The 23,579-nt window shown below is 46.3% G+C and overlaps 2 protein-coding genes across 4 annotated transcripts in view; both read right to left on the reverse strand.

Moving 5' to 3' along the window:
* Positions 1-27: 27 nt before the first annotated feature.
* VPS4A (vacuolar protein sorting 4 homolog A) lies at positions 28-10,866 on the reverse strand. 3 transcript variants are annotated; one of them, XM_079908310.1, is made up of 12 exons: positions 10,657-10,866; positions 7,099-7,210; positions 6,851-6,998; positions 5,494-5,555; positions 5,277-5,396; positions 4,507-4,663; positions 3,782-3,930; positions 3,337-3,418; positions 2,897-3,116; positions 1,365-1,505; positions 755-884; positions 28-440 (listed from the first exon to the last, which is right to left on the reverse strand). In XM_079908310.1, exons 1-11 carry the CDS (start codon positions 10,675-10,677, stop codon positions 783-785), a joined length of 1,314 nt encoding a protein of 437 aa, XP_079764436.1. In that variant the 5' UTR covers positions 10,678-10,866; the 3' UTR covers positions 28-440; positions 755-782. The 3 variants fall into 3 exon arrangements, with proteins under 3 accessions (XP_079764436.1, XP_079764434.1, XP_079764435.1); XM_079908308.1 differs by having other exon boundaries at positions 5,494-5,552; positions 10,657-10,807; XM_079908309.1 differs by lacking the exon at positions 755-884 and having other exon boundaries at positions 10,657-10,807.
* A 4,581-nt stretch (positions 10,867-15,447) lies between these two features.
* Positions 15,448-23,579, reverse strand: part of SNTB2 (syntrophin beta 2) — a 101,604-nt gene continuing 93,472 nt past the window's right edge. Inside the window, exon 7 of the mRNA XM_079908563.1 lies at positions 15,448-22,535. Coding sequence (XP_079764689.1) covers positions 22,443-22,535 — 93 coding nt within the window. The 3' untranslated portion in view covers positions 15,448-22,442. The remainder of the gene's footprint in view (positions 22,536-23,579) is intronic.

A 23,579-nucleotide genomic window follows, 5' to 3' on the forward strand; every position in this document is an offset into this window, starting at 1 on the left:
AGTCAAAGATGAGATCACTCAGGTGGCTCAAGAAAGGAAAAGGATTTATTAGCCCCTTTCCAGGACAGGGACCCGGGGGCAGTGGCCGGGTTCAGTGTTCTCACATTCAGAGGGAAGAAAAGGCAGCAGGGAAACCCGACTGACTGCCTTCACTCGTTCTCATCTATACAGCTTTGTGCTCACAAAAACCATCCTCTTCTCCTGCAGGGAGGACACAGGGCCCGGAGGGAGAGAATGGCTTGGCTTTACTCTTGGCCTTTACAGACAGAGCCGGGGCTGGGGACCCAGGGCATCAGCCATTCTGTTCACATGGAGCAAAACTTGGGTCTGGAAGGGATGGGCAGCGGGGCTCTGGCCAGCCATTCCGAAGGTCTGCCGCACCAAGCCCGAAGCACGGGCTGCTTCCGCTCCTTGACGCTTCAGGCAGATCTTAACTTTATCTATAAACAAGACGAAAATCCAAGCAGCATTAATTTAGGGGAACAAAAAATGGTTTAAAAAAAAAACCATGGAGGAGCAGGACAAGGAGGTGGTGAGCATCCAGAAGAGGAGGAGGAAGCAGGAAGAGCCAGAATTCCACTGGGTGCCGAATGTGCTTCTGCGTCTCCGCGGCCGGGGAGGCCCTTCCTTCCTGCTCCCCCAGCTGATGGCCAGACAGCAGAGGGGATGCTGTAGTGACTTTAGGACAAGCCCTGGAGCCCTGTCTGGCCACTGCCATGGGGAGTACCATGGATTGACCCCAATCAACTCCCACCTTCACCATCACGCATGTGAAGAAGGTTTTAACTCTCCTGTCCAAAGTCCTCTGAGAATTTCTTCACTTTCAGGAGGTCATCTGCATTCACGGTGGGCCGAGTGGTGGCCAAAGACCGGAGCATGTCCGACTGCAAAGACAAGTGCTTGTGGGTGAGGGAGGCTGGGCTCCAGGGCCTCAGCCTGCCTTAGTCTCAACCCCATGCAGTCCAGGGTGGGAAGAGCCCTGCCGCCGAGGTCACGCCCCAGCCCCTAATGCAGAACTCCCGTTGCCTGGTTTCTGCCTGAAGGCCTCCTGGGGTAGGGACGCTCCCCTCCTGAGGCAGCTCATGTCATTTCCAGATGGCCTACTTCCGGTTGAGAGAATCTAAGTTCCCATTATTTCTTAACTCATGTGAGAAGCTCTTTTCCAACTGCACGCCCACCACACCAGGCCCAATGGCAAACACTTGCCTCACAGAACAGGCAAGACCAGGATAAGGAGAGGCCAAGAACAGTCAGATGAGAGGCTGCCTATGCAACTGCACCAAACCGTGCTGACAGACATTTACTGGTTCCTTCTGTGTACAAAACAAGCTCTGTGTAGTCCTCTCTCCCAGCTGGCCACTTACCATGCAAACCACAGGCTCTAAGAGTTTGTCACCGGGGACATCCATCCAAGTCATTTCCATGGCCCCTGGGTCCCCTGGTGAGCATGGGGTCAGAAGGTCGTCGATCATAATGCTAGGGTTGGTGCGGGAAGGGCCACAGACCTGAAACCAAACAGGAGTTTGACTGGCTGGAGGGGTTGCCCCATGGCATTTGGGGAAGGGGCGGGACGACTCAGGTTTCTGAGTCCTGAGCAGAAGGTAATAGCATGGTATGAACAAATGCCTGGGTTTCTAGATCATCAGTCTGATCTGACTGATGGGCTCCTTCAAACCCTTGGGCTGGGCAGTCAGTGTGGCTCCAAGTCTGATTTCAGAGGTTCGTGATCAGCATGCTATTCCAGCTACTATACTCTGGAATCTCAATCTGTGGCCCAAATGCCTAGAAAGCTTCCTCTTCCTCATCAACTCCATAAAATCTCACCACAAGTGCAGTGACATCAAAATGTTTTTCCAACCGAAGGCTGCGTGCTCCATTGGCAACATCTCCCCAAATATCCCCAAGGCTCAATCCCTCCCGTCATTCAACTCTTGACTCAGTGTCACCCAGTGTGGCATATCCTTTAAAAGTGAAACCTACCCACACCCCCTCCAAACCTCAGAAACACCAGACCTCCCTCCCTGGCTCCGTCTTCCCCTCATTACCCTCTAAGAAATGAGTCTTTATTTTGTTTGTTGTCTGTCTCCCCCACTAGAAACGAGGCTCTTGTAGGGCAGGGATTTTTTTTTTTTTTTTAAAGAAGATGTTGGAGGTAGGAGTTAATTAATTAATTAATTAATTTTTGTTGTGTTGGGTCTTTGTTTCTGTGCGAGGGCTTTCTCTAGTTGTGGCGAGCGGGGGCCGCTCTTCATCACGGTGCGCGGGCCTCTCACTGTCGCGGCCTCTCTTGTTGCGGAGCACAGGCTCCAGACGCGCAGGCTCAGTAGTTGTGGCTCACGGGCCTAGTTGCTCCGCGGCATGTGGGATCCTCCCAAACCAGGGCTCGAACCCGTGTCCCCTGCATTAGCAGGCAGATTCTCAACCACTGCGCCACCAGGGAAGCACTAGGGCAGGGATTTTTGTCTGCTGTGGTCACAAGTGTCTCCCCAACACCTAGAACAGTGCCAGGCACACAGTAGGACCCTCGGCGACACCTGACAAACATCTGCTGCATGAATGGAGTTCTTCTTCATGGTGTGTGATTTTGCACCCACTGCTTTCAGACATGCAGCAGGGTCTACCATGCGCATCAGCACAGTGCTGACTGCAGGGGTGGCAGAGGTGACAGTCACGGTGCCCTGTCCTCTAGCATCACACAATCTGAGATGGTTGCCCTCCAGCCAGAACTGCAGGGGAGGTGGAAGCAGGTGTAACCCCAGCCCCTGGAGTCAGAGAGCTCACCATGCACTTACCCTTGGCTCCCCAGGAGACCCAAAATGTGTCACCCAAGCAGCCAGAAAGCCAATATCCCCTTTCCTGTGACACTTTCTAAGCAATTCCTTGCTGGCCCACTCACCTTTTTGAAGTGTGTCGCTGACTGTACTTTCCTCACGGGCTGCATGAGGGAATCCCGCACGATGATGCTGATGTCTGCGCCCGAGTAGCCTTCCGTCTTCCGGGCCAGCTCGTGGATGTTGGCGTCTGTGAGGTTGTGAGGAGTGCTCCCCAGATGCAACCGGAACATCTGGGCACGGGCAGCCTCCTCCGGCAATGGGATATAAATTCGCTTTTCAAACCTAGAGAAACAAGCACATGGCACGACTTGAGAGTGGATGGCGGGATGGTCTCAATGGAGAGGCTCGGGGGGCCCTCCAGAAGCCGGCTTCACTAAGGGCTCTGCAGACACGGAGAAGCCGCCAGAGAAACGGGGTCAGGCTGCACCCCCTGCTGCCAGCAGCAGGTTGACCACGGCTGGAGACAGATCTTGGGCCCTGGCTCCTACTGGGGAACACTCACCTCCTTCTAATGGCTGAATCCAAAACCCACGGGATGTTTGTGGCACCAAGTACCAGAGTCCCATCATTGTTATTCCCCACCCCTGTGGAGAAAGGGAAACACAGACGCCAACTCAACACCTGCAAGGATCAGTCAGAACCTGTGGGAAGGACCTCAGGGACTTTGCGTCCTGAACTGGAGCTGTCCCTGTGACACCACCGTCAGGAACCTGGCTGGCTTTAGTTGGGTGAAGAGCCCTACAGCCCTGCCTGCCTTGGGAGGGGCGGAGAGGTGGCCAGCCAAGGCTGCAGTAACCTCTCCTCAATGAGAAGGAGCTAAGAATTGCTTCTCTGATATCCCCTCCACTGAAAGGACAGTCAGGTCCAGCCACAGCTAAATAATGACGCCCTAGGCTGGCTTTAGCGGGGGACGAGAACCAGGGAGGGGACCCAGGACTGGCACACACCCTGCATCTGGACCAGGAACTCCGTTTTGATCCTTCGGGCGGCCTCACTCTCATTTTCGTTGCGGGATCCGCAGAGCGAATCCACCTCGTCAATGAAGATGATGGAGGGCTTGTGCTGCCTGGCCAGCTCAAACAGGTTCTTGACTAGCCTGTGAGGGTGAGACACAGGGTTGGGATCCAGACACCTGCACACATGCCCAGCCGGGGTCCCAGGCACCACCTCTCCTCTTGCCCTTCCCTTGGAGAGGCTGAGACGACAGAAAAAATAGTGGTAACAGATCCTCTGGCAGCACTGCACTGAGAGGAAGAGCAAGCCTTGGCAACAACTCCAAATCCTGGCAGCCCCGTTCATTAGCTCTGGTCTGAGGACAAGTCACTTCCCTTCCTCTCCGCCTCAGTTTGATCATCTGCAAAATGGGAGCCGGTGTGGGGAATAAGTTAACTGTATAAAGTCCCCAACAGAGAACACTCAGCTGAAACCCAGTTACTGTGAGCGCCTTTCCCTTCCCTTCATGAGGACTTATGGCTCCCAAGTTCCCTTCCAGTCTCCGTTGGCTCTGTGAGGACCGTGTCCCACCTGACGAGCTAGCAAGATACCCCTCTCCCAGCTACTCTTCCTGGCCATCCACAGCGGCTCCTCTGGGAGGTGATTCCAAGGGCAGGGAAGCTGGACCACGAGCAGCTGCCAGGGCTGCCAGGAGAGTGGAGCCTGGCGGCTGACTTACTTCTCACTCTCCCCCAACCACTTAGACATCAAGTCTGAGGAGGACACAGAGAAGAAGGTAGAGTTGTTGGCCTCCGTTGCCACTGCTTTGGCCAGGTAGGATTTCCCTGTGCCAGGGGGTCCGAAGAGCAGTATTCCCCGCCAAGGGGTACGCTTGCCTACGAGAAAGAATGAACTGAAGTAAGCTTCTTCCTGACTGGGGAAAGGGAACAGAAAAAAGCAGAGGGGCCTCAGTCATGGTAAACACAGGCAGAAATGAAAAGTTCTACATGACAACTTTGCTCTAGGAGCAAAGGAGCAAAGGGAACTAAATCACCTGCCGAGGGCTTGATCCTAGCCCTGGCTCATGACCCCCAGGACCTGGCAAAGTGACACTGGCTGGCACTGGTTCCTAACCCTGCCTACCACTGAGATGGTCAAGTCAAAGTTCTAGCCACAGAAGTGTTTCTGACACTGAAGAGAAGCCAAGGAGTAGATGACCGTGATGAGCAGGCCCTGGGCCCTTGCCTGCTAAGGGCAAAAGGGAGCCAAGTCACCATCTGCCACCTGGACACCTTCATAATGGGGGCCCTCAGCTGGTGGCCTCAGAAGCCTGATTTTTCTTTTTTTTTTTTTGGCCACGCCACGCGGCTTGCGGGATGTTAGTTCCCCGACCAGGGACTGACCCGAGACCACAGCAGTGACAGCGCAGAGTCCTAACCACTGGACCGCCAGGGAATTCCCAGAAGCCTGATATTTTTGCATCTGGGCCTAAAGTGGCTCAACTCTTACCTGTGAACAAGTGTGGGAATTTAATTGGCAAAATGACAGCTTCTTTGAGGGCCTCCTTGGCCCCCTCCAGCCCGGCCACGTCATTCCACCGAATGTTGGGCTTCTCCATCACGACAGCACCTGCAAGATGAGGGCAGAGCCTTCGACCTGGAGCCCAACTCACCAGGGGCTCCTTGCCACGTCCCCCTCCCATCACCACAGGCCTCAAGCCTCTTACCCATCAGCTGTTCTTGCAATTTCTTTTTCTCTGGATTATCCCCTTCACTGTCACTATCGCTGCTGGGAAAGGAGACAGAAGATGACAGGCTGGAGCAAGAGGCAGTTGGCAAGGGGGCTCTCAGAGCACGGCCAGGCTCTGGCTGCCAGCCTGGTGCTAAAAAGATGCTTTCCCTACTCAACAGTGGTGAGAGACCCACAGACAGGCACCTCGGGGATGTCGGGGCCACATATCATCAGCACTCCCCTCTGGATCCTCCAGGAAACACTCTCATAACCCACCCTCGCTTCTTCATCAAGGGCATAAGAATCGCGGCATGTGTCCTCTCTAGCAGGCTGGTGAGGGACCTGTGCTTTGGCTGGACTTCAAGAGCAGCCAGGCAAGCACTTGGAGCTGTTACTGGCCTTTCATAGGGACTCAAAACAGGACAGCAAGTGGCTGTGCCTCCAGGGCCAATCCCTATTCGGACATAAGTAACTTGCCATCCTTAAAACTCTTCCAGCCCTCCTGAAGGTGCTTGCCCTCCTGCCCCTACCTCAGTGTGTCTTGCACTCTGGGCACAGGCATGTCCTCTCTGTCCAGGAGTCTAAGCACAGGCGTGTCCTCTCCGTCTAGGAGCAGGGCCTCCCACTCTGGGGAGGCAGCTGACACACCACCTTCCTCTCTCCTACTCCCCAGCTGGGCACCCTCCCCTCACCTCCAGGACACCACTGGCCTTTGTGCTCAAAACACAGATGGGAGGTGACAGGCTGTAGAGGGAACATGGCTTTAAAGTCAGAAACAGAGGCCTCGGGTGTAGGTCCAGACTCCATCAAGTACCAGCTCTGTGGCCATCCCTGAACCTCTCTGAGTCTGCTGCCATATCTGTCAGATGAAGATGAGAATAACAGCAGCTGACATTTATTTGATCCTTACTGCGCTCCAAGCCCTCTTCTCAGGGCCTTACCCGCATCGTCTCATTTGCTCCTCAGAGCAACACTAGGAGGGAAGTCCCACTACCTTCCTCCTCCACAGATGAGGAACGTGCAGGCCCAGGAGGGTCATGGCACTTGTCCAAGGTCACACGGCTAGGAAGTGGCACAGCTGGGCTAGATCCTCAGAGTCTGGCTCCCCACCTTGCCCACAGCTTTTCCATACAGATCCAATGAGATGATGTATTGATAAGTGGAAGTTTCCTGTAAAGTGCCTGACGAAGGCAGCTGCAGGCATTATCACTATTATGAACAGAATTTCCCAAAAGGAAGGTGCCAGGAAAGTCCACAGCAGCATCAGCACCAAGACGACGGCGACACAGGAAACAGACACCTGTTCGTGGGGGCTCTGGTCCCCACCAGGTCCTCCGCTCCTCCGTACTCACCCCTTGCTCTCGCTCTGGTTCTCTTTGACTGGCTTCTTGCCATGCTTCTCTTTATTTCGTAAATAATCCTTCAGCTTCTCTGCCCGGTCTAGGTACTGCATGCACTTGGCTCGAATGCTCTCCTTGGCTTTGTCGCTGTGTGCCTCATCTGCAAAGAGGAACCACGTAGGGGCCCCTGCGAGCCCCCGTGTGCCCGCCCTCCTCTCGCAGGGGCTCTGCGGCTGGGGAGGACCCCACGTGGGACTCACATTTGATAGCATGCAGGAAATACTCCACGGCATGCTGGTAGAGCCGGAGGGCCTCCTCGTAGTTCTTGGCTTTATCCTCTTCTGTGGCTTTTGTCACCAGATCAATGGCTTTCTGGAAAGGCAAAACATAACCCAGTGCTTCCCAAGAGATCCAGAAAGCCCCTGGGTTCCAGGCAGCAGGAATACACTGTTAAGAGATATTGCCAGGCCCGGGACTCTGTCAGTCACAGACCTTTATGTTGGCCTACTTGTCCAACATCAACTAGAAAGGCCCTGAAAGGAAGCTTTAAAAGACAGCCGTTCCTTTTCACAATACACTCATACAGTTAAAAGCAACCTCCTTCTCAGTCAAGCAGAAGCCTGATCATGTATCTCAGGTTAGGGCTCAAAGGGAGAGTTCACTTTCTATTTCACAGCTTTGGGGGAAAGAGAAATAGACCTGGACTGAGAGCCTGCAACAGGGCAAACCTCAGAACCAACTGATTGCTGTGTGGTTCAGCATGGAGGCCAGAAACCGTCCTTGACCTCATGGGCCAGAGAGGAGCCAGCCAGCTAGGAAAGTCCTCCATCGACCCAAGAGTTTTATGAGATGGACTTAAAGGGATCTCTGCTTCTTTCTACTGCCCCAACTCACTTCTCTAGGCTGAAAAGAGAAGATAGTTTCCCTAAAGTTGAGACCTAGGGAAGGGATGCTTAGACGTGTGATTCAATACACCAGTAGATCCAGGAAGAAAAGTGTGTGCTTACTCCAGAGGCATATATGAGCTGCCAGTGGAGGGGAGCGATCCTCTGGAACCTCCTAAGAACTCTGTGAGAGCCTCTGTAAACCTTTAAACCCTGTAGGCCTGTACTCTGCCCTGAACTTAAAGCATGCTGGATCTTTCAGGCAGCTGCCCCCCGACTACATATCCAGTTTTAGAAACCACAGCTTTACCAACCTGGGAAGCACTACCAGAATTATCCTCTGCAGGCTGATACAGCACTAGACACCAGGCAGGCAGAACCCACTGTATACACACAGTTCCGTCCACAGTGAACAATAAGCCTCCTGACCAGCTCTTGGCAGGGCCTGGGCATCTGTGCAGCCCTTTCTCATCTGAAAATAAGAAGTCTCAGAAAGACACAGGGAGTGCTACAGAACAAACAGACTGGGATAGATTACGCCAGGCTGATGTAAAACAAACTCACCAGGTTGAAGAGATGAGGAAAGGTGAGTGTTGGCTACTGTTTTCAAGCTTCAGCTCCCTACAATACTTAGAAATAGATAATGGCTAGGCACCCTGAACCTTCCTGCATAATTAGTTTAACCACAAGCTTCACGTGTCTACTCTCCTCCACGAGGCCCTTCCTCCAGATAGACATGAAAGGGGTGCCCCCATCACCAGTGGCTTCTAGTTTCCAGAACACACACCCCCAGTTCCTCGGACTTTTCCACTCTATACACTTTGCTTGGGTCTGTCATTTTGAAAGAGGGGTTCAGAACGATACTCGAGGTATGCTCTGCCTCTCACATGGCAAGGCAGGCCCATCCCCTCCCTCCTTCTAGATACTCTATTAATTATTGCACCTCAGAGTATATTCGGTTGTTCTGGCAACCATAAAGAGTTTTTCACATACAAGAGGACTGAGCTGCAACTTGGAGACGAACAGTTTTGCATAACAGCATGGAAAGGTGACAAATAAAACTACCAGCCCTGCTGAATCTCTAGTAACAGGTGTGCCAAAGGATGAGGATGGAAGAAAAGGGTAACAAAGATGTGCTAACAGAGGAGGTGGCAAACTTTCTGTAAAGGAACAGAATGTAAATATTTTAGACTTTCCTGCCATACAATCTCTGTTGCAACTACTCAACTCTGCCTTTGTAGCCCCAAAGCAGCCACAGACAATATGTAAACAAATGAGCAGAGATGTGTTCCAATAAAACTTTATTTATAGATACTGAAATTTGAATTTCATGATTTTCACATATCATGAAATATCCCTTTTTTCAGACACTTAAAAACGTTAAAACCGGGTTTCCCTGGTGGCGCAGTGGTTGGGAGTCCGCCTGCCGATGCAGGGTATGCGGGTTCGTGCCCCGGTCCGGGAGGATCCCACATGCCGCGGAGCAGCTGGGCCCGTGAGCCATGGCCGCTGAGCCTGCGCATCCGGAACCTGTGCTCCGCAGCGGGAGAGGCCACAACAGTGAGAGGCCCGCGTACCGCAAAAAAAAAAAAAAAAAAAACGTAAAAACCTAGGACACGATGTTAAGTGAATGAAGCCAGTCACACTGGACCACATATTATATAATTCCATTTATATGAAATGCCCGGAATACGGAAATGCATAGGGACAGAGAGTAGATTAGTGTTTGCCTAGGGTTAGGGGGAATAGAGGGATCAGGGGGGTGATGAAAGTGTTCTAAAAGTGATTGTGGTGATGGTTGCACAACTATGAATATACTAAAAGGACTGAACTGCACACTTTAAATAGGTGAATTGTATGGCATGTGAGTTATATCTTAATAAAGCTGTTCTTCTAAAAAAAGGAAAAAACATTCTTATCTCACAAGCCCAATAAAAACTGGGCAGGTGAGATCTGCAGGCCATGTCTGTCGACCCGTGTGATGGATGGATGGTGGGGCTTGGCTTTGGACTCCAGCAAATTCCTGGCTTAGTACCCCACTGTATTCCACGCCTCTGTTCCTCTCTTTTTGTCCACCTGGAGTAACCATCCCTCCTCCACCTCCAGGTACCTGCATGCCCCCCCCATCCCTTGACCACCCAGCCAAATGCCTCTTCTTCCATGACCTCTTGCCTAACTCTCCCAAGCACTGTGTCTGTCATCACTTAATGAGCACTTAGTATGTAACCGACACTGTGTTAAGAATGCTTTACCTGACCTACTCAATCTAGAACCACTATCACAACAACCCTATACAGGGTATTACCCCACTTTACTGACGGAAAACCCGAGATTCCAAGATCAGCTAACGAGCGCCCAAGGTCACATGCTAGTGAGTGGCAGAGCCGAGATTCAAGCTCAGGTCTGAGGCAAAACAGTTTCTGTTTTCCGGCCCAGCAAATGCCGGCAGCACCTGGAGGATGGGTCAGTCATGCATCCAGGTGGCGCCACCCCAGCACCACCCGACGCGATCTAAGGAATGAATGAAGGGTCTTTGGCCGAGAAGAGGAAATCGGAGACCGTGGAAGGAGCGGGGGTTTGTTCGAAGGGAAGCAGGAGGAGGAGGGGAAGCCAGCGGCCCGACCGCGGGCCCAAGCTTCCCGGGTGTCGCTTGTGAGGCCCGGGTGAGGCTGATCCCCAGGGCAGTCCCGGGGCGCCGGCTACATGTAGCGGCCTCGGGGCTCTGCACGGCCGAGGGAGCCGGGCGTTCTGGACGAGAGGCGACCCTCGGCTCCGAGCGCGAGAAAAGAGAAACGGGCGGAGGCGACGACAGGGCGACGGGGCGGGGGCGCGAGGCCGGGGCTCCGAGGAGGCCGCCCGCCTGCCCGCTCGCAGGCCCCGCCGCGCCTCCTTCGGCCTCCTCAAGCCGGGCCGGGCCGCGCCGCGCCGAGGTACCTGGAGGGTTGACGTTGTCATTTCATCTCCTGGGTCCGCCCCACACCCCGCGGCGCTGCTTGCAGCCTCGGTCCGGCCCCGAGAGCCGAGGAGCTGGTTCGGCGCAGGGAGCGCGGCGGGTCGGCGCTGGGCACGGGCAGGGTGGCCGCTCGTAGGGGAGCGGAGTCTGAGGGCGAGCGAGTAGCGCGGCGCAGAGCGGTCGGGCCCGAGCCGCGCGGCTGCCCCCCGGCGGTCACGACCGGCACTGCAGGCGCCGCTCCCCGCCGTGGCTGTGGGACTAGGGCCCGGACGGGGCAAGGGGCGTGTCGGGGGTGGGGCGGGACTGGGGGCCCGAGGGGGCGGGGCCAGAAGCAGAGCAGAATGGAATCCTCAAGTCCTGGATCCCACTTTGAATAAAACAGCACCTATAGGGCAGTTTTTACTCGCACAATAAGCCTGACTTCCCAGAGCTTTGGGTTCCTGATGTTTAATAGGGTATAATAATAATTAGTATCTACCTTGTCTGCCTTTCGGAGAAAATGAATGAGCTAGCTAATGTAAACAGTGTACCCCACACTGGGGCTCAGTCCCTGGTAACGGGTTATTATGAGGCCGGTGGCGCTGTCTGAAGCCCATTCTGTTTTGCTTTATACTACTTCTCTCCTTAGGAAAGTGATTTTCTTAGGCCTCCAAAGCTAGGGGCTCTACCCAGGTGAACTTAGGCAGAACAGATTGGTTGTTCACATTCATTGAGTTCAGCATGTTTAAAAAACCAATAGGAAGGATCTAGTAAAGAAAGCTAGCCAACGGAAATAGGACCAAAGCCTAGGTGGGTGGATTGGCTGCAGACATTACAGTGGAAGCAGAGAAGATAGTTGCCTACCTAGGCTGGCCAGAAGGTAACAAGAAGTTAGGAGAGTACCTTTGGATGGACTCTGTTTTCTTGGTGAATTAGAAGGAAAGAGAATCTGCTGAGAGAGAGGGAGAGAAGGTAGAAGGCCTGGGGTATGAGGAGAGTAAGGATGGTTTGAAATCATTTCAAGTGAACTGTGTTAAGGGCAAACCTGGTAAAGGGTGGCAACTTCCATAAATGTATAGAGATGACAATTTGTTTTGGATTTTTCTCCCCGGTACTCGGCTGCTCGAGTGCGGGTTCATCCATGAGGCTGCCTTGAAGATAGAGCATCAGGGGAATTCACAGGTTTGGTGAGTGTGGTACTACAATGGAATCAGAGCCAGGTAAGGTGGGAAGTGAATAGGGAGAAAGTAAAAGTGTCAGTGGACTAATTGAGGACTCCAAAGATTGAAGGATAGTCACAGTGGGAACACACTGGAGAGGGATGCTTCAGTTTTTAATTTTGGAAATGGCTCTGTTTCAGGTATAACACAGTCGAGGGGCTACCACGGGAGCTGGAGGATGGGTGACATGGAGCGAAAGGGGCCATCATCACACACGGGGAGTTCAAGGAACCAAAAGGCCCGGTGCTGAGCATCCCTGTGGACACTGGAGTCAGGATAATGGCAGGAGTGGCAGGACAAGGCCTTTGAGGAGTCTGGGTGAGATGAGGAGGCAGACACCCTCCAAATCATGGCTTCTCAGCTTCTACCCTGAAACACTGCTCATTTAGACACTGATGGCTGAGTGGAGAGGCTTTCATTTGATGTCTGGCACCAATGATGTTATGTTGTAGTCACTATGCTTTTGCATCATTGAGAGCACAAGGCTGGGGCTTTTCCAGGGGCCTGGCACCAGACAGATACTCAATATCTGCTGGAAGAACTAATAATTAACTAAAGAATTAATAAGCAAACAAAAGAGAGGGACCTAACGGGTGGATAAGCATGAAACAGAGAAACTGAGAACACATTAACTCCACTTACTTGATAGGCTGTTCCAGATGGAAGACAGAATTAAAATGAAAAGTCCCTACAATTAGAGAAGTTTGTATTAGCCTGCTAAGGCTGCCATAACAAGATACCACAGGGTGGCTTAAACAATAGAAATATATTTTCTCACAGTTCTGTAGGCTAGAAGTTCAAGATCAAGGTGCTAGCAGGGTTGGTTGGTTTCTTCTGAGGCCTCTTTTCTAGGCTTGCACATGGCCACGCTTTTGCTGTGTCCTCAGAGAGTCTTTGTTCACATGAGCCATGGTATCTCTTTTTCACATTTCCTCTTCTTATAAGGATACCAGTCAGATTGGATTAGGGTCCATCTTAATGGGATCATTTTAACTGGATCACCTCTTTAAAGGCTCTATTTCCAAATACATTCTGAGGCGCTGAGGGTAGGGCTCAATGTATGAATTTTGGTGGGATACAGTTCAGCCCATAGCAAGGGCTGGCGGGGTTGAGTTCCACTGGCTGTGTTCATCTTCCCTTTGTTCTGCCTACTCTGCTCTGACCTCTTGCTTAGCTTGTCTTGCGTGAGCCTGCTGTCCAGACGCTGACTGCTTTACAAGGCAGAGCTTCCGGGAGGAAGCCCCGCCTCCTAGAGGAACTTCTGTCCTTCCGATGGGAAACCAGAACTCCTCCCCATCCCACTGGATCACTGGTCGTTGACTTTCTTCTAGGATGCTAGCTTGAAAACAGGCTCTGAGGACACCTCAGTTCTGCAGTGGTGTTGCCATTGCTGGGGCGGAGGTGTGAATGAAGGAAGGAAAGGGGGAATAAAGGCACTAAATCTAAGTTATTTGTGGGCTGGCACATGGAGCACGTTTAGGCTTGATTCTGAATCAGATCAATAACTTCATGTTCTTTTTCACTAGAGCAGAACTCAGCTCCCACATTTTAAGGAGAAAGTCATTGACTTGCAAATGCCCAATTCCATTTGCTTTTTATTTTTAAGTAGTTGATTTACAATGTTGTGATAGTTTCAGGTGTACAGCAAAGTGATTCAGATATATATATATTTTTTTCAGATTCTTTTCCATTATAGGTTATTACAAGATACTGAATATAGTTCCCTGTGCTATGCAGTAGGTCTTTGTTGTTTATCTATTTTATATATAGTAGTGTGTATCTATTAATCCAAAACTCCTAATTTATTGCCCCCCCTTCCCCTTTGGTAACCGTTTGTTTTCTATGTCTAACTCTATTTCTCTTTTGTAAATACATTCATTAGTATCATTTTTTTAGATTCCACATATAAGTGGTATCATATATCTGTCTCTCTTTCTGACTTACTTCGCTTAGTATGATAATCTCTAGGTCCATCCATTTTACTGCAAATGGCATTATGTCATTCTTTCTTATGGCTGAGTAATATTCTGTTGTATATATGTACCACATCTTTATCCATTCCTCTGTCGATGGACATTTAGGTTGCTTCCATGTCTTGGCTATTGTAAATAGTGCTGCTATGAACACTGGGGTGCATGTATCTTTTTGAATTAGAGTTTTTATCTTTTCCGCATATGTGCCCAGGAGTGGAATTGCTGGATCTCATGGTAAATTTGTCTATAAGTTTTTTAAGGAACCTCCACACTGTTCTCCATAGTGGCTGCCCATTTATTCTTTCTTGCACAGCACTTTTCTATATTGGGTTCTGTTGATGCTGAGGATGTGGCACTTGTTGTAAACCCAAGCTTGGACCAGTGAATCAACTCTCCTTAGCCAATACAACCTCATAAAATCAGACTATACAAACTCCAGCATTCTAGGGCTCATGCCAAGCAGTAGGTTCTGAGCAATTTGTTAAGAAGCTTCTTGGTTGGGGGCATGAACAGTGTGGAGGAGGAGGAATAAAAGCAAGGTTCAGGGCTTCCCTGGTGGCACAGTGGTTAAGAATCCGCCTGCCAATGCAGGAGACACGGGTTTGAGCCTTGGTCCAGGAAGATCCCACATGCCGCGGAGCAACTAAGCCCGTGCACCACAACTACTGAGCCTGCGCTCTAGAGCCCGCGAGCCACAACTACGGAAGCCCACGTGCCTAGAGTCCATGCTCCAACAAGTGAATGGACAAGAGAATGCAACAAGAGAAGCCACCGCAATGAGAAGTCCATGCACCACAACGAAGAGTAGCCCCCGCTCGCTGCAACTAGAGAAAGCCCGCGTGCAGCAACGAATACCCAACACAGCCAAAAATAAATAAATAAAATAAATAAATTTATAAAAAACAAGGTTCAGATGAGTAACATTTTGGAGAGGTAGGGCCAGGGCAAAATTCTGCTGAGATATCACACAAAGTGACTGATACTGAAATAAATGGAGCAGTGATCTCCAAACATGATTCTTGAGAAACCATCTCTCACTTGCCCCTCCTCTGTGTGACTCAAAGTTTGATAAAGCTCAGATTGATACAGTGATTAAGCTCCCATCACACAGATGGTCAGTGGTAGAACTACAACCGAAACTAAGTTTTTAAGAGTTTGGAGTTGTCCTAAATCTGTTTAAAAATGGCACCAGAAGAGGCTAAGATGTGACAACCAAACACATGTGATACTGGATAGGATCCTGTGCCATAAGGGAAAAGGAGACATTGTTGGGACGATTGGAGCACTTAAATGGGGTCTGTGGATGGGTGGTAGTGTTGTACCAAAGTTGACTTCCTGATTGGGAGGGCTGTAGGGTGGCAGTACAGGAGAATGTCCTTGTGTTTGTAAAGTACACACTAGAGAATTTAAGGGTGATGAGCATCATGGCAGAAAAAGACAAGAGAAGGTAATGGAACAAATGTGGTAAAATGTTAACAACTGGGAAATTTGGGTGACACGGATGTAGGAGTTCTTTGTACTGTTCTTAAACCTTTCCTGTTTAAGTTTGAAACTATTTTAACATTAAAAAATGAAAAAAAAATACAAGTCTAAAAGCAGTTCTTTTATTTACAGTATAAAGGTTACAAAGGTATATATGTATTTATATATATAATACCCTTAAGTTGCAAAGTTCATTGTAATGTACAATGCTCTATGTTGATGTGCAACTCAAGGGAAAGTGTTGTCTATGCATTATACTTACACAGTACACATAAAGCTTATTATTACGAACACAAATACTGCCCTGTTTTATGCCATGGGTTTTGATTTGGTAGTCTGGTGATGCCAGAAGACTTGAGACCTAAATTTTAAACAACACTTAAAAAGAAGTCTTGTTTAAATACAGGGTTCCAAAAGGAAGGAAAACACCAGATTATCACATACTTCTAATTCTTTGTAGAAGTGTCATCCTAGCTTTCTAAGTCTTAATACTTGAAAAAATGAGAGTTGCGTAGGACAGAATACATACAAGAGGGTATAATAAAAGTTTGCACAGATTAGCCAAAACAGGCCTTTATAGGTAGTGGTTTGCCACATTATTTTCTAAAGGACCTTGGGTCTGGTACCACAAGGGAAACAGATTCTTTGGGCACCCAGGTCTTATCACGCTGAATCCATCCAACAGACTGTAAACATAACACTGGAGTCCTAACTAGAGAAAAACAATCAGAAATTGGTTCTTATGATAGGGCAGGTTTGCTTTAAGGTGTGAAGAGTATCATCAAGATTGATGATCGTGCCAAACCCAAAACTTAGTTTAGATCATTTCTCCTCCTCCAAATTCTGTTAATTCACAAAACAGAGGTGAAAAAATGTAACTGACACCCACCTGAACAGGACTGAGATAGAAGGAAAGCATTTCTTCCAACCTAGGAGGAACAGACACTTAACATGACAATACTTATGTGCTGGTTCCAATAGTATACAATCATTAGCACCTGATTGTCAAAGGGCAGGTTTAAAGTAAAGACCAAGACATTGAAGGCATGACCTAATTTGTGTGCACAACTCCAGGACGCTGAAAACCAAGGGGAAGGAGCCCATGAGACTGTGTTCCCTAAGCCATTCCAATCACTGACCTCTCAGGGCCTTTCTGGGCATGACAAAGGATGTTGCCTGAAAGGCTGCCTCTAGTGATAGATGGAAGGCAAGCTAGATGGAAAGGGACTGTTACTGAAGGAAAATATGGAAAAATTCACACAACTGCTCTTATTTTTTTTTAGGTGCCCTTTCTACTGAGTTTGAATGTCTGAGTGTTCTAGAATAAGTGGAATTTTGCTAAGTTTTAAATATCTTCATTATTTTGATCTCTCAAATGGAGCAACAGTCCATCTACCACATGTAAGGACTTTCAGCAAATGAGATGTTTAAAGGCTGCAAATGTGAAAATGACTGGGTCAGCACAATCTATAAAGTGGGTAGATGAAATATACATTTATCTTTTCTCTTTACAGTTAAAAGAAACTTTTCTTTAAAAAGACTTTCTCATTGATCCACTTTGGGCAATAGAGCTAACTTTTTGTCGTTGTTGTGATTTATCTTACTAAGGATATTCTACACTAGTCTCCTTCACAAACTAAAGCCTGATTTTGAATTAAAAAATGATGCATGATGAAAAGACCAACCTACTAAAATGTGCTTGGAGTTCTTTCATGCTAGCATGGATCAAAGACTGAGCATCCTTTTAAATATTTTCCAATTTGCCAGATAAGCAGAACTGCAAATGCTTTGGTAAAAATATGAGGTGGTTAATTACTTAACCTCTGACTGATAAATAGATGGCATGGTGTGATTGAGAAGTAATGGATTATGTGCTACTTGAGGGCAGGAACTTTCTTTTGGACCTTTCAGAGTGCCTGTGCAGAACTGTACATTAATAAATGCTTATTAGATGAAAGAATCCATGAATTAATATATCATTAATTAGGTTTGCAGTTTCAAAAATTTCTCTAGGGTCCCAAAGAACCTTTTGTCTATTCATAAGAGACTTCTATCACTTTGGAAGAGGTGATAATCAGGTTCCAAAGGTGTACATGTGACTAGGATAAAGAGGGACTCAAAAACTTTTGCATTTGTGTCAATGGCAGGGAGGTAAGATTATTACAAAACTGAGTAAAGTACTTACAGGACTCAGAAGTTAGAAATCTACCACAATACCTAATCTTACAATAAAATGAAGTATCATTTCTCTGTTATATCCTTTTAATTTCAACTAATCTATTTTGTGGCAATTCAAGGATTACAGTTCATTTGGTAGATTTTTGTTGACTACAATCAAATGTTCATTGGAGAGCAAGCAATCATTTACAAACAGCATATTTATGCATTATATCAAATGTAGATTCACTTTTAAAACCAGAATATGCTTTGGTTCAGTCACCTAAAATGGAAAGGAAGAATAGAGGTGACAAGAAATTAAGCTCACGTTTATCAAGTTTATAAAAGAAGAAATCTTGTTAAAATATTTTTCAAGTTAATACACAACAACCATTCTTCCAGTTGGCAGTTTAACTAGTGTCAAAAAGAGACGTGTTCTATTGTCTATTAATTGTACCTTACTTTAACTTGAAATTATCACTGATCTGCTAGATGTGTGTATGTGTGTGCTTTAGAGAAAGGGTTTCAAATCAACCACTTAAGTAGTCTATTACTAGTATAAAATAAATTTCACTGAATATCCTTATACCATAGGAATAGCTATATTGCTCAAAACACATAATCCTGATATACAGCATAATTATTTTAGAATTGTCTGTCATCACACATTTATTGAGTGTCTCTATGCCCAGCACAGTGAAATATATAGCTTAAAAAGGGGGGCAGGGGTTGGGGGACTGCTGCTGTCAGTTTTTAAAGACAGTATATATAACAAAATAATTGTAGATTATCAAAAAATTAAAATAGGGACACAGAGAGAATGGTAGCAGATGTCAGAGTCCTCTACTTTGATCTAATGGAGAAAAAAAAAAAGCCACAATAAGAATTCAAATTTAAATGAAAGAGATTTCCAATCTCAAGGTAGGATATAATACCACCTGGCACGTAATATACCTGATAGAGATACATAAAACAAATGAATATGACTATAATCAAATTGAACTTAAAGTTTAAGCAGAATCCCAAAGAAGTCTCTTTTCCTTACACAGATACGCAGATCTCAATATGCTTTGAGACCAAAGAGATCCAGCATTTTACTTCATTGGATATTGAAAGAAAACGACCTTTGGCTTTCTAACCAGCCATTTCATTCATGGCGTCAACAGTGGATGGCAGCGACATGAAAATGTATGCTAGATATTTGGATGGTTTAAATATTATGTACAATCAATAGCTTATAACCAGTGAAAATAATAAGAACATAATTCAGCATAAGTGTCTAAGATACAAAATAAGCAGAGAAAGTGCTTAAGTCTACAGGTCTTCCCTGAAAGCTTCAAATATGTTTAACTCTTTGAGTAAGTAGGGCTTTTAATAGATTTTGCATAGCAGCTTACATGATAATTTGAATTAAAAATATGGATATAAATTAAACAAGGAGACCTGGAGGTTCTCTCAAAATTAAAAAAATCCATTATAACCTTTTCTCAAAAGTGGACATACTTTTATCCATCAAAACCATTTACAATGAAATGTGTTTTTTCTAGGAGAAACATAGTCTTGTCCAGATTCCACACAGTTTAAATTTTTTTTAAAGAGTAAATTTTGGTTTATTAGCTAAGTGCATTTAATCGGCTAAAAAAGGCTTTGTTACCATTCTGTTAGGAGGATAAATTAAGAAAATAATCAGTAACAACTTTAATCATGTGTTGGTTAGAGTGAGTTTTCCACTTATAAAAATATAATAAATAATTTGATCCCTCCTGCATGCAATAATTGTCAATAACAAACTTTGTGAGAGTACAGATGATAAAAACAAGCACTATCAGACTTTAGCTAGCCTAAAAAGTGCTAAAACATGGCTTTAAAATAGATGAATGCCATTTAAAGTAGTATTTTTGATTCCTGTACATGTCCCAATATTTAATCTGAAACTCTACTAGGTAGTTGAGTTTATAGTTACAACTACCTAATAAATACTGTATAAACATACATTAAAGTATTTCTTCATATAAAATATTAGATACTAATTTCCAGGTAAGATTTGTTTGAAGACTTCAGGAAAGGACTCACCTTTTCCAGAAAAAGTATAATTGAGCCTTTTCTTCCTTTCCTTTTTTTTTTTTTTTTTTTTTCCGGGGGGAGAGGGAGCGGAGACGTTTTAGAGAATGAGGAGGAAGAATTTTCACACACCAATTGGCTGCTCGTAGGCGTCTGTGTGGAATGTGGAGAAGACGTCTAAGCCCCGGTTCCCGAGGGCACGAGGAGTGTCCATCGGAATGAGGGGGCACTACTATGCAGCTCCTTTCCACTCTACACATGGAAGCCCACCACATTCTCAACAATTTTCCTATTTCAAAATGAAAAAGAAGTGAAAAGTCAGCTGTTCTATAAAAGATGTGAAATATCAAAAATGCCCCTCTTCAGTTATCACTTGAAAATAATTTGCCACATTCTGGCATCTTAATACAAAATACCTATTTATCAAGGCTGTCCCATTCATAAAAAGCACTTCATTTGTGGTTTGAAAATCCCACAAACACAATTAAAGAACAACCTGGTCACCCATGATTGGGAAGCTGCTGAAGTATGTTAAACAAGCAGCTGAAGGGCTCTTGCTCTTGGGGCGCTAGTGGTCAAAGGAAACCCTCCATACACTTTCATTTCACATCAAGACTCAAAAGATACTAGAAACCTATGGATCTTGGTGCTATGACAGCTAAAGCTTGAGCAAAATGAGCCGAAATGCACACAATGCTTACCTCTCCTGCCCACATTTTAATCATACCTTTTAACAGATCTTTTTCATAGAAGGAATGAGCAGCGTGGCTCAGAAGTTCTCCCAGAAAATATTCTCAGTGGCTTAGCCTTTCATACTAACACAGAAAACCTCACCAAATGGCTTTGCTGCAAAAGTCTGTGACTGCATTGTTCGACTTCTCAGATTAATAATACTCTCACTGCCAAAAGTGTCTAAGCTCCCTTATCTGAGGGTATTGTGTGTTGAAATTCTGCTTCCAGAAACCATAGCTGGATCTTCAAGATTCTTTCTTCTCTGATTTGCAAACGTATGCCAGATGGAACCAAACTTAGATTTATGAATTTTCAAAACATAAAAAAGCTCTTAAAAGATATATTCTAGTCTAGATTTCAATTTCCAGTTTTAAGTAGATCAGACTTTGGGGACTGGAGCTGGGGGAAAAACTCATTTATGGGGCAGAGGGAAGACAATGAGGTTACAATGTCCAACTAGAACTCTCTCTGCTCATGAGTCTGCTCTTTTATATGTCCCACCTATAGGTCAGTCTGCACTCAAACCAAATAGCTCTTGCTTTGCAAATAGTACATTTGTGGGTTTTTGGGTTTTTTTTTCTTTTTCATCTTTGGACTGCTACCCTTCTCCACCCTCCATAGTGCTCACGTCCTCTTATGGCATTCCTGATAACTCTAGTAAATGAGAACTATTCCTAGAACTTTCTTCAGAGAGCAGAGAGAACATCAAAGTCAGTGTTACCTTTTCTTTCAGATCTGGGGACTGTGCTAACCTTGACATTTTATATAGCTATTATACTATTTTAAATGTTTTCAGATACATACTCCTTCATAATTAGGAAAAACAAGCTGAGTTCTCCAGTACCACAAAATCAGCAATCTTACTGCTGCTATGTGCTAATGATGATATCTGACAACGCTTAGCAAAGCCCAGGTAGCTGTTCCATGGTCTCATCACCCTGCCCATTGTAGGATGCATCACTGAGCCAGCACTGAATTAGAGTTGCTGACGGATGCCACTCTGTTGCCACAGAGGGAGAGGGCCAGGGCCAGGATCCTGCATGGGCTCACACAGCTCAAAGCAATGTGCCATGATGTTTGTGCTAAAGAGCGAGCTGGCTTCACTGACAAAGTGTACTCTTTCAACAAGCTGGCTCTCCAGGATTTGTCTTCCTTAAAGAGATCTGCCAACTAAAAAAGATACCGCACTAAGGAAACCCACCGCAAAAATTATTCTTCAATATTAGATAGATGATCTCCCTGGAATGGCAGTGATATCCAGTCATTCAAACTAATAAAGCTCCACTAACCCTAACCAAAGGCACATTTGGTAAGCAATAAAAAATGGCTTAGGCTAAAATGAGGATTTTCTTTTAAAATAAATCTTATCCCCTGGCTCCTACAAAAGATAAAATCAGAAAATCCTAAAACAAGCAAAACTTTTCTTTCAAAGCAGTGGTTTCCAACTTGTTTTTCAAGTTGGTCACTACTAGAAAGGGAGTGGAAGGCAAGGTAAATCAAATCTGGCAAGTTCTAAGTCTTAAAGTTAGCACTTATGAGTGGCAAAGCTTGTGATGCAGTGGGAAGTGATGGCCAGGGTGGGATGCAGGGAGAGCCATGACAGATGAAGAACCCTTTGGTGATGCAATTCAAGGACTTCCTAGGGTAGAACGAGTAAGTGAAGACAGTAAAATCCAACAAAATGTATAAACTATATGGAGTGACCAAGAAGCACGGGCTGCTGCAAACTAGCACCTGGTTAGAGATAGCTGTCCTAAGCAAAAGATCAAGGCTAAGCCTGAAACAAATTCTATTGGAAGAAGAAGAAAAAGAAAAAAAAAGAAACTATTAGATGTTTGATTATGTCCAAAAAGAAAAAGAATGAGCCACCCTTCTTATCAAGGGAAATAAACCTAATTACTTAGAAACCACATTAGGAAACTAGACAATAAATCAACAGCCTTATTTTGCAGCTTACTAGAGTCCTAGAATTTCTGGCAAGGTAGTTTGAAAAAGGCAAGCACTTCTTTAAACATGGTTACAGTTCAGCAGTGATTTGTAGGTCCTTGTCAAGGCACTGTGCTGGAGGAGAGAGCAAAGAGCTTTCTTTTTGTGCTTTTTTTTTTTTTTGAGGTGGAAATACTTCTTGTGACATTCAAGGCTCTTTACTGATTTTTTTGCTGCTCATACAAGCAGTCCCATGCGAGTGACTTTGGCCGACAAGAATGTGTGCAACACAAATACTATCGGCTTCGGACAGGAGTGCAGGTCCATGGTCTGTGGAGAAAGGACATTAATTATCACTGCTATATACAGATGCTTTAATAAACAAACATGCAAAATAAACAAATTTGGACATGATGTTCTACTTTTTAAAAAGAACTTGGATAATGGATGTGCCAGATTTATGGCAACTTTTCGGAACTTAGAGCCGCAAATGGAAGTGTACTCTGAAGTAAGGTTATTCTATGTCAAAATTAAACACCAGTGTGAAATTTCACATCCACAATTAGGACACTATTGGTGGTGTACTAGATTTCACCATGCCACGTAGGAAGATGTAAAGGAAAGAGGAATATCCTATATGGAAACCACTGACTGTAAGTATATTTCCCAGGGGGAATCACAGTAAATTCAGCTGAAGTGTGACCATCTATGTGTATGATTTTTGATACCCCTTATCGGTTTGTGGTGGGAATGACAACTCTTGAAGCTAGCTGGGAGGGCTAGTTATACCTTTCTAAGCACAGGTCTCTAATTTGGACAGCTGACATCAGATGAACAGGCTTTTGAAGTCCATGGCTATCCATAGTTTCCTAAAGGTTCATCATTTAAAATAAGATTTCTAGGGCTTCCCTGGTGGCGCAGTGGTTGAGAGTCCGCCTGCCAATGCAGGGGACACAGGTTCGTGCCCCAGTCCGGGAAGATCCCACATGCTGCGGAGCGCCTAGGACCGTGAGCCATGGCCGCTGAGCCTGCGCGTCCGGAGCCTGTGCTCCGCAACGGAAGAGGCCGCAACAGTGAGAGGCCCGCGTACCGCAAAATAAATAAATAAATAAATAAAAACAAAATAAGATTTCTAGCCACAGTTTTCTCATTTGGAGTTTGAACTTCATTATCCCTAAGATCTGTTTCAGTTCTAAAATTTCAAGATTCTGTTTTTCAAATTTACACCTATCGTGACTGTGTCAATGGACATAAGATTTCACGTATAAGACAAGACTTGAACTACTGGCTCAATACTGATAAGAGAGAAATGGCATGACTTTGGCTTCTTTATCATGATTTCTGATTTCTAAAGTACACTTGACACACTTCTCT

The sequence above is a fragment of the Stenella coeruleoalba genome (genome assembly GCF_951394435.1).
Source record: "Stenella coeruleoalba genome assembly, chromosome: 20".
Classification (NCBI taxonomy): domain Eukaryota; kingdom Metazoa; phylum Chordata; class Mammalia; order Artiodactyla; family Delphinidae; genus Stenella; species Stenella coeruleoalba.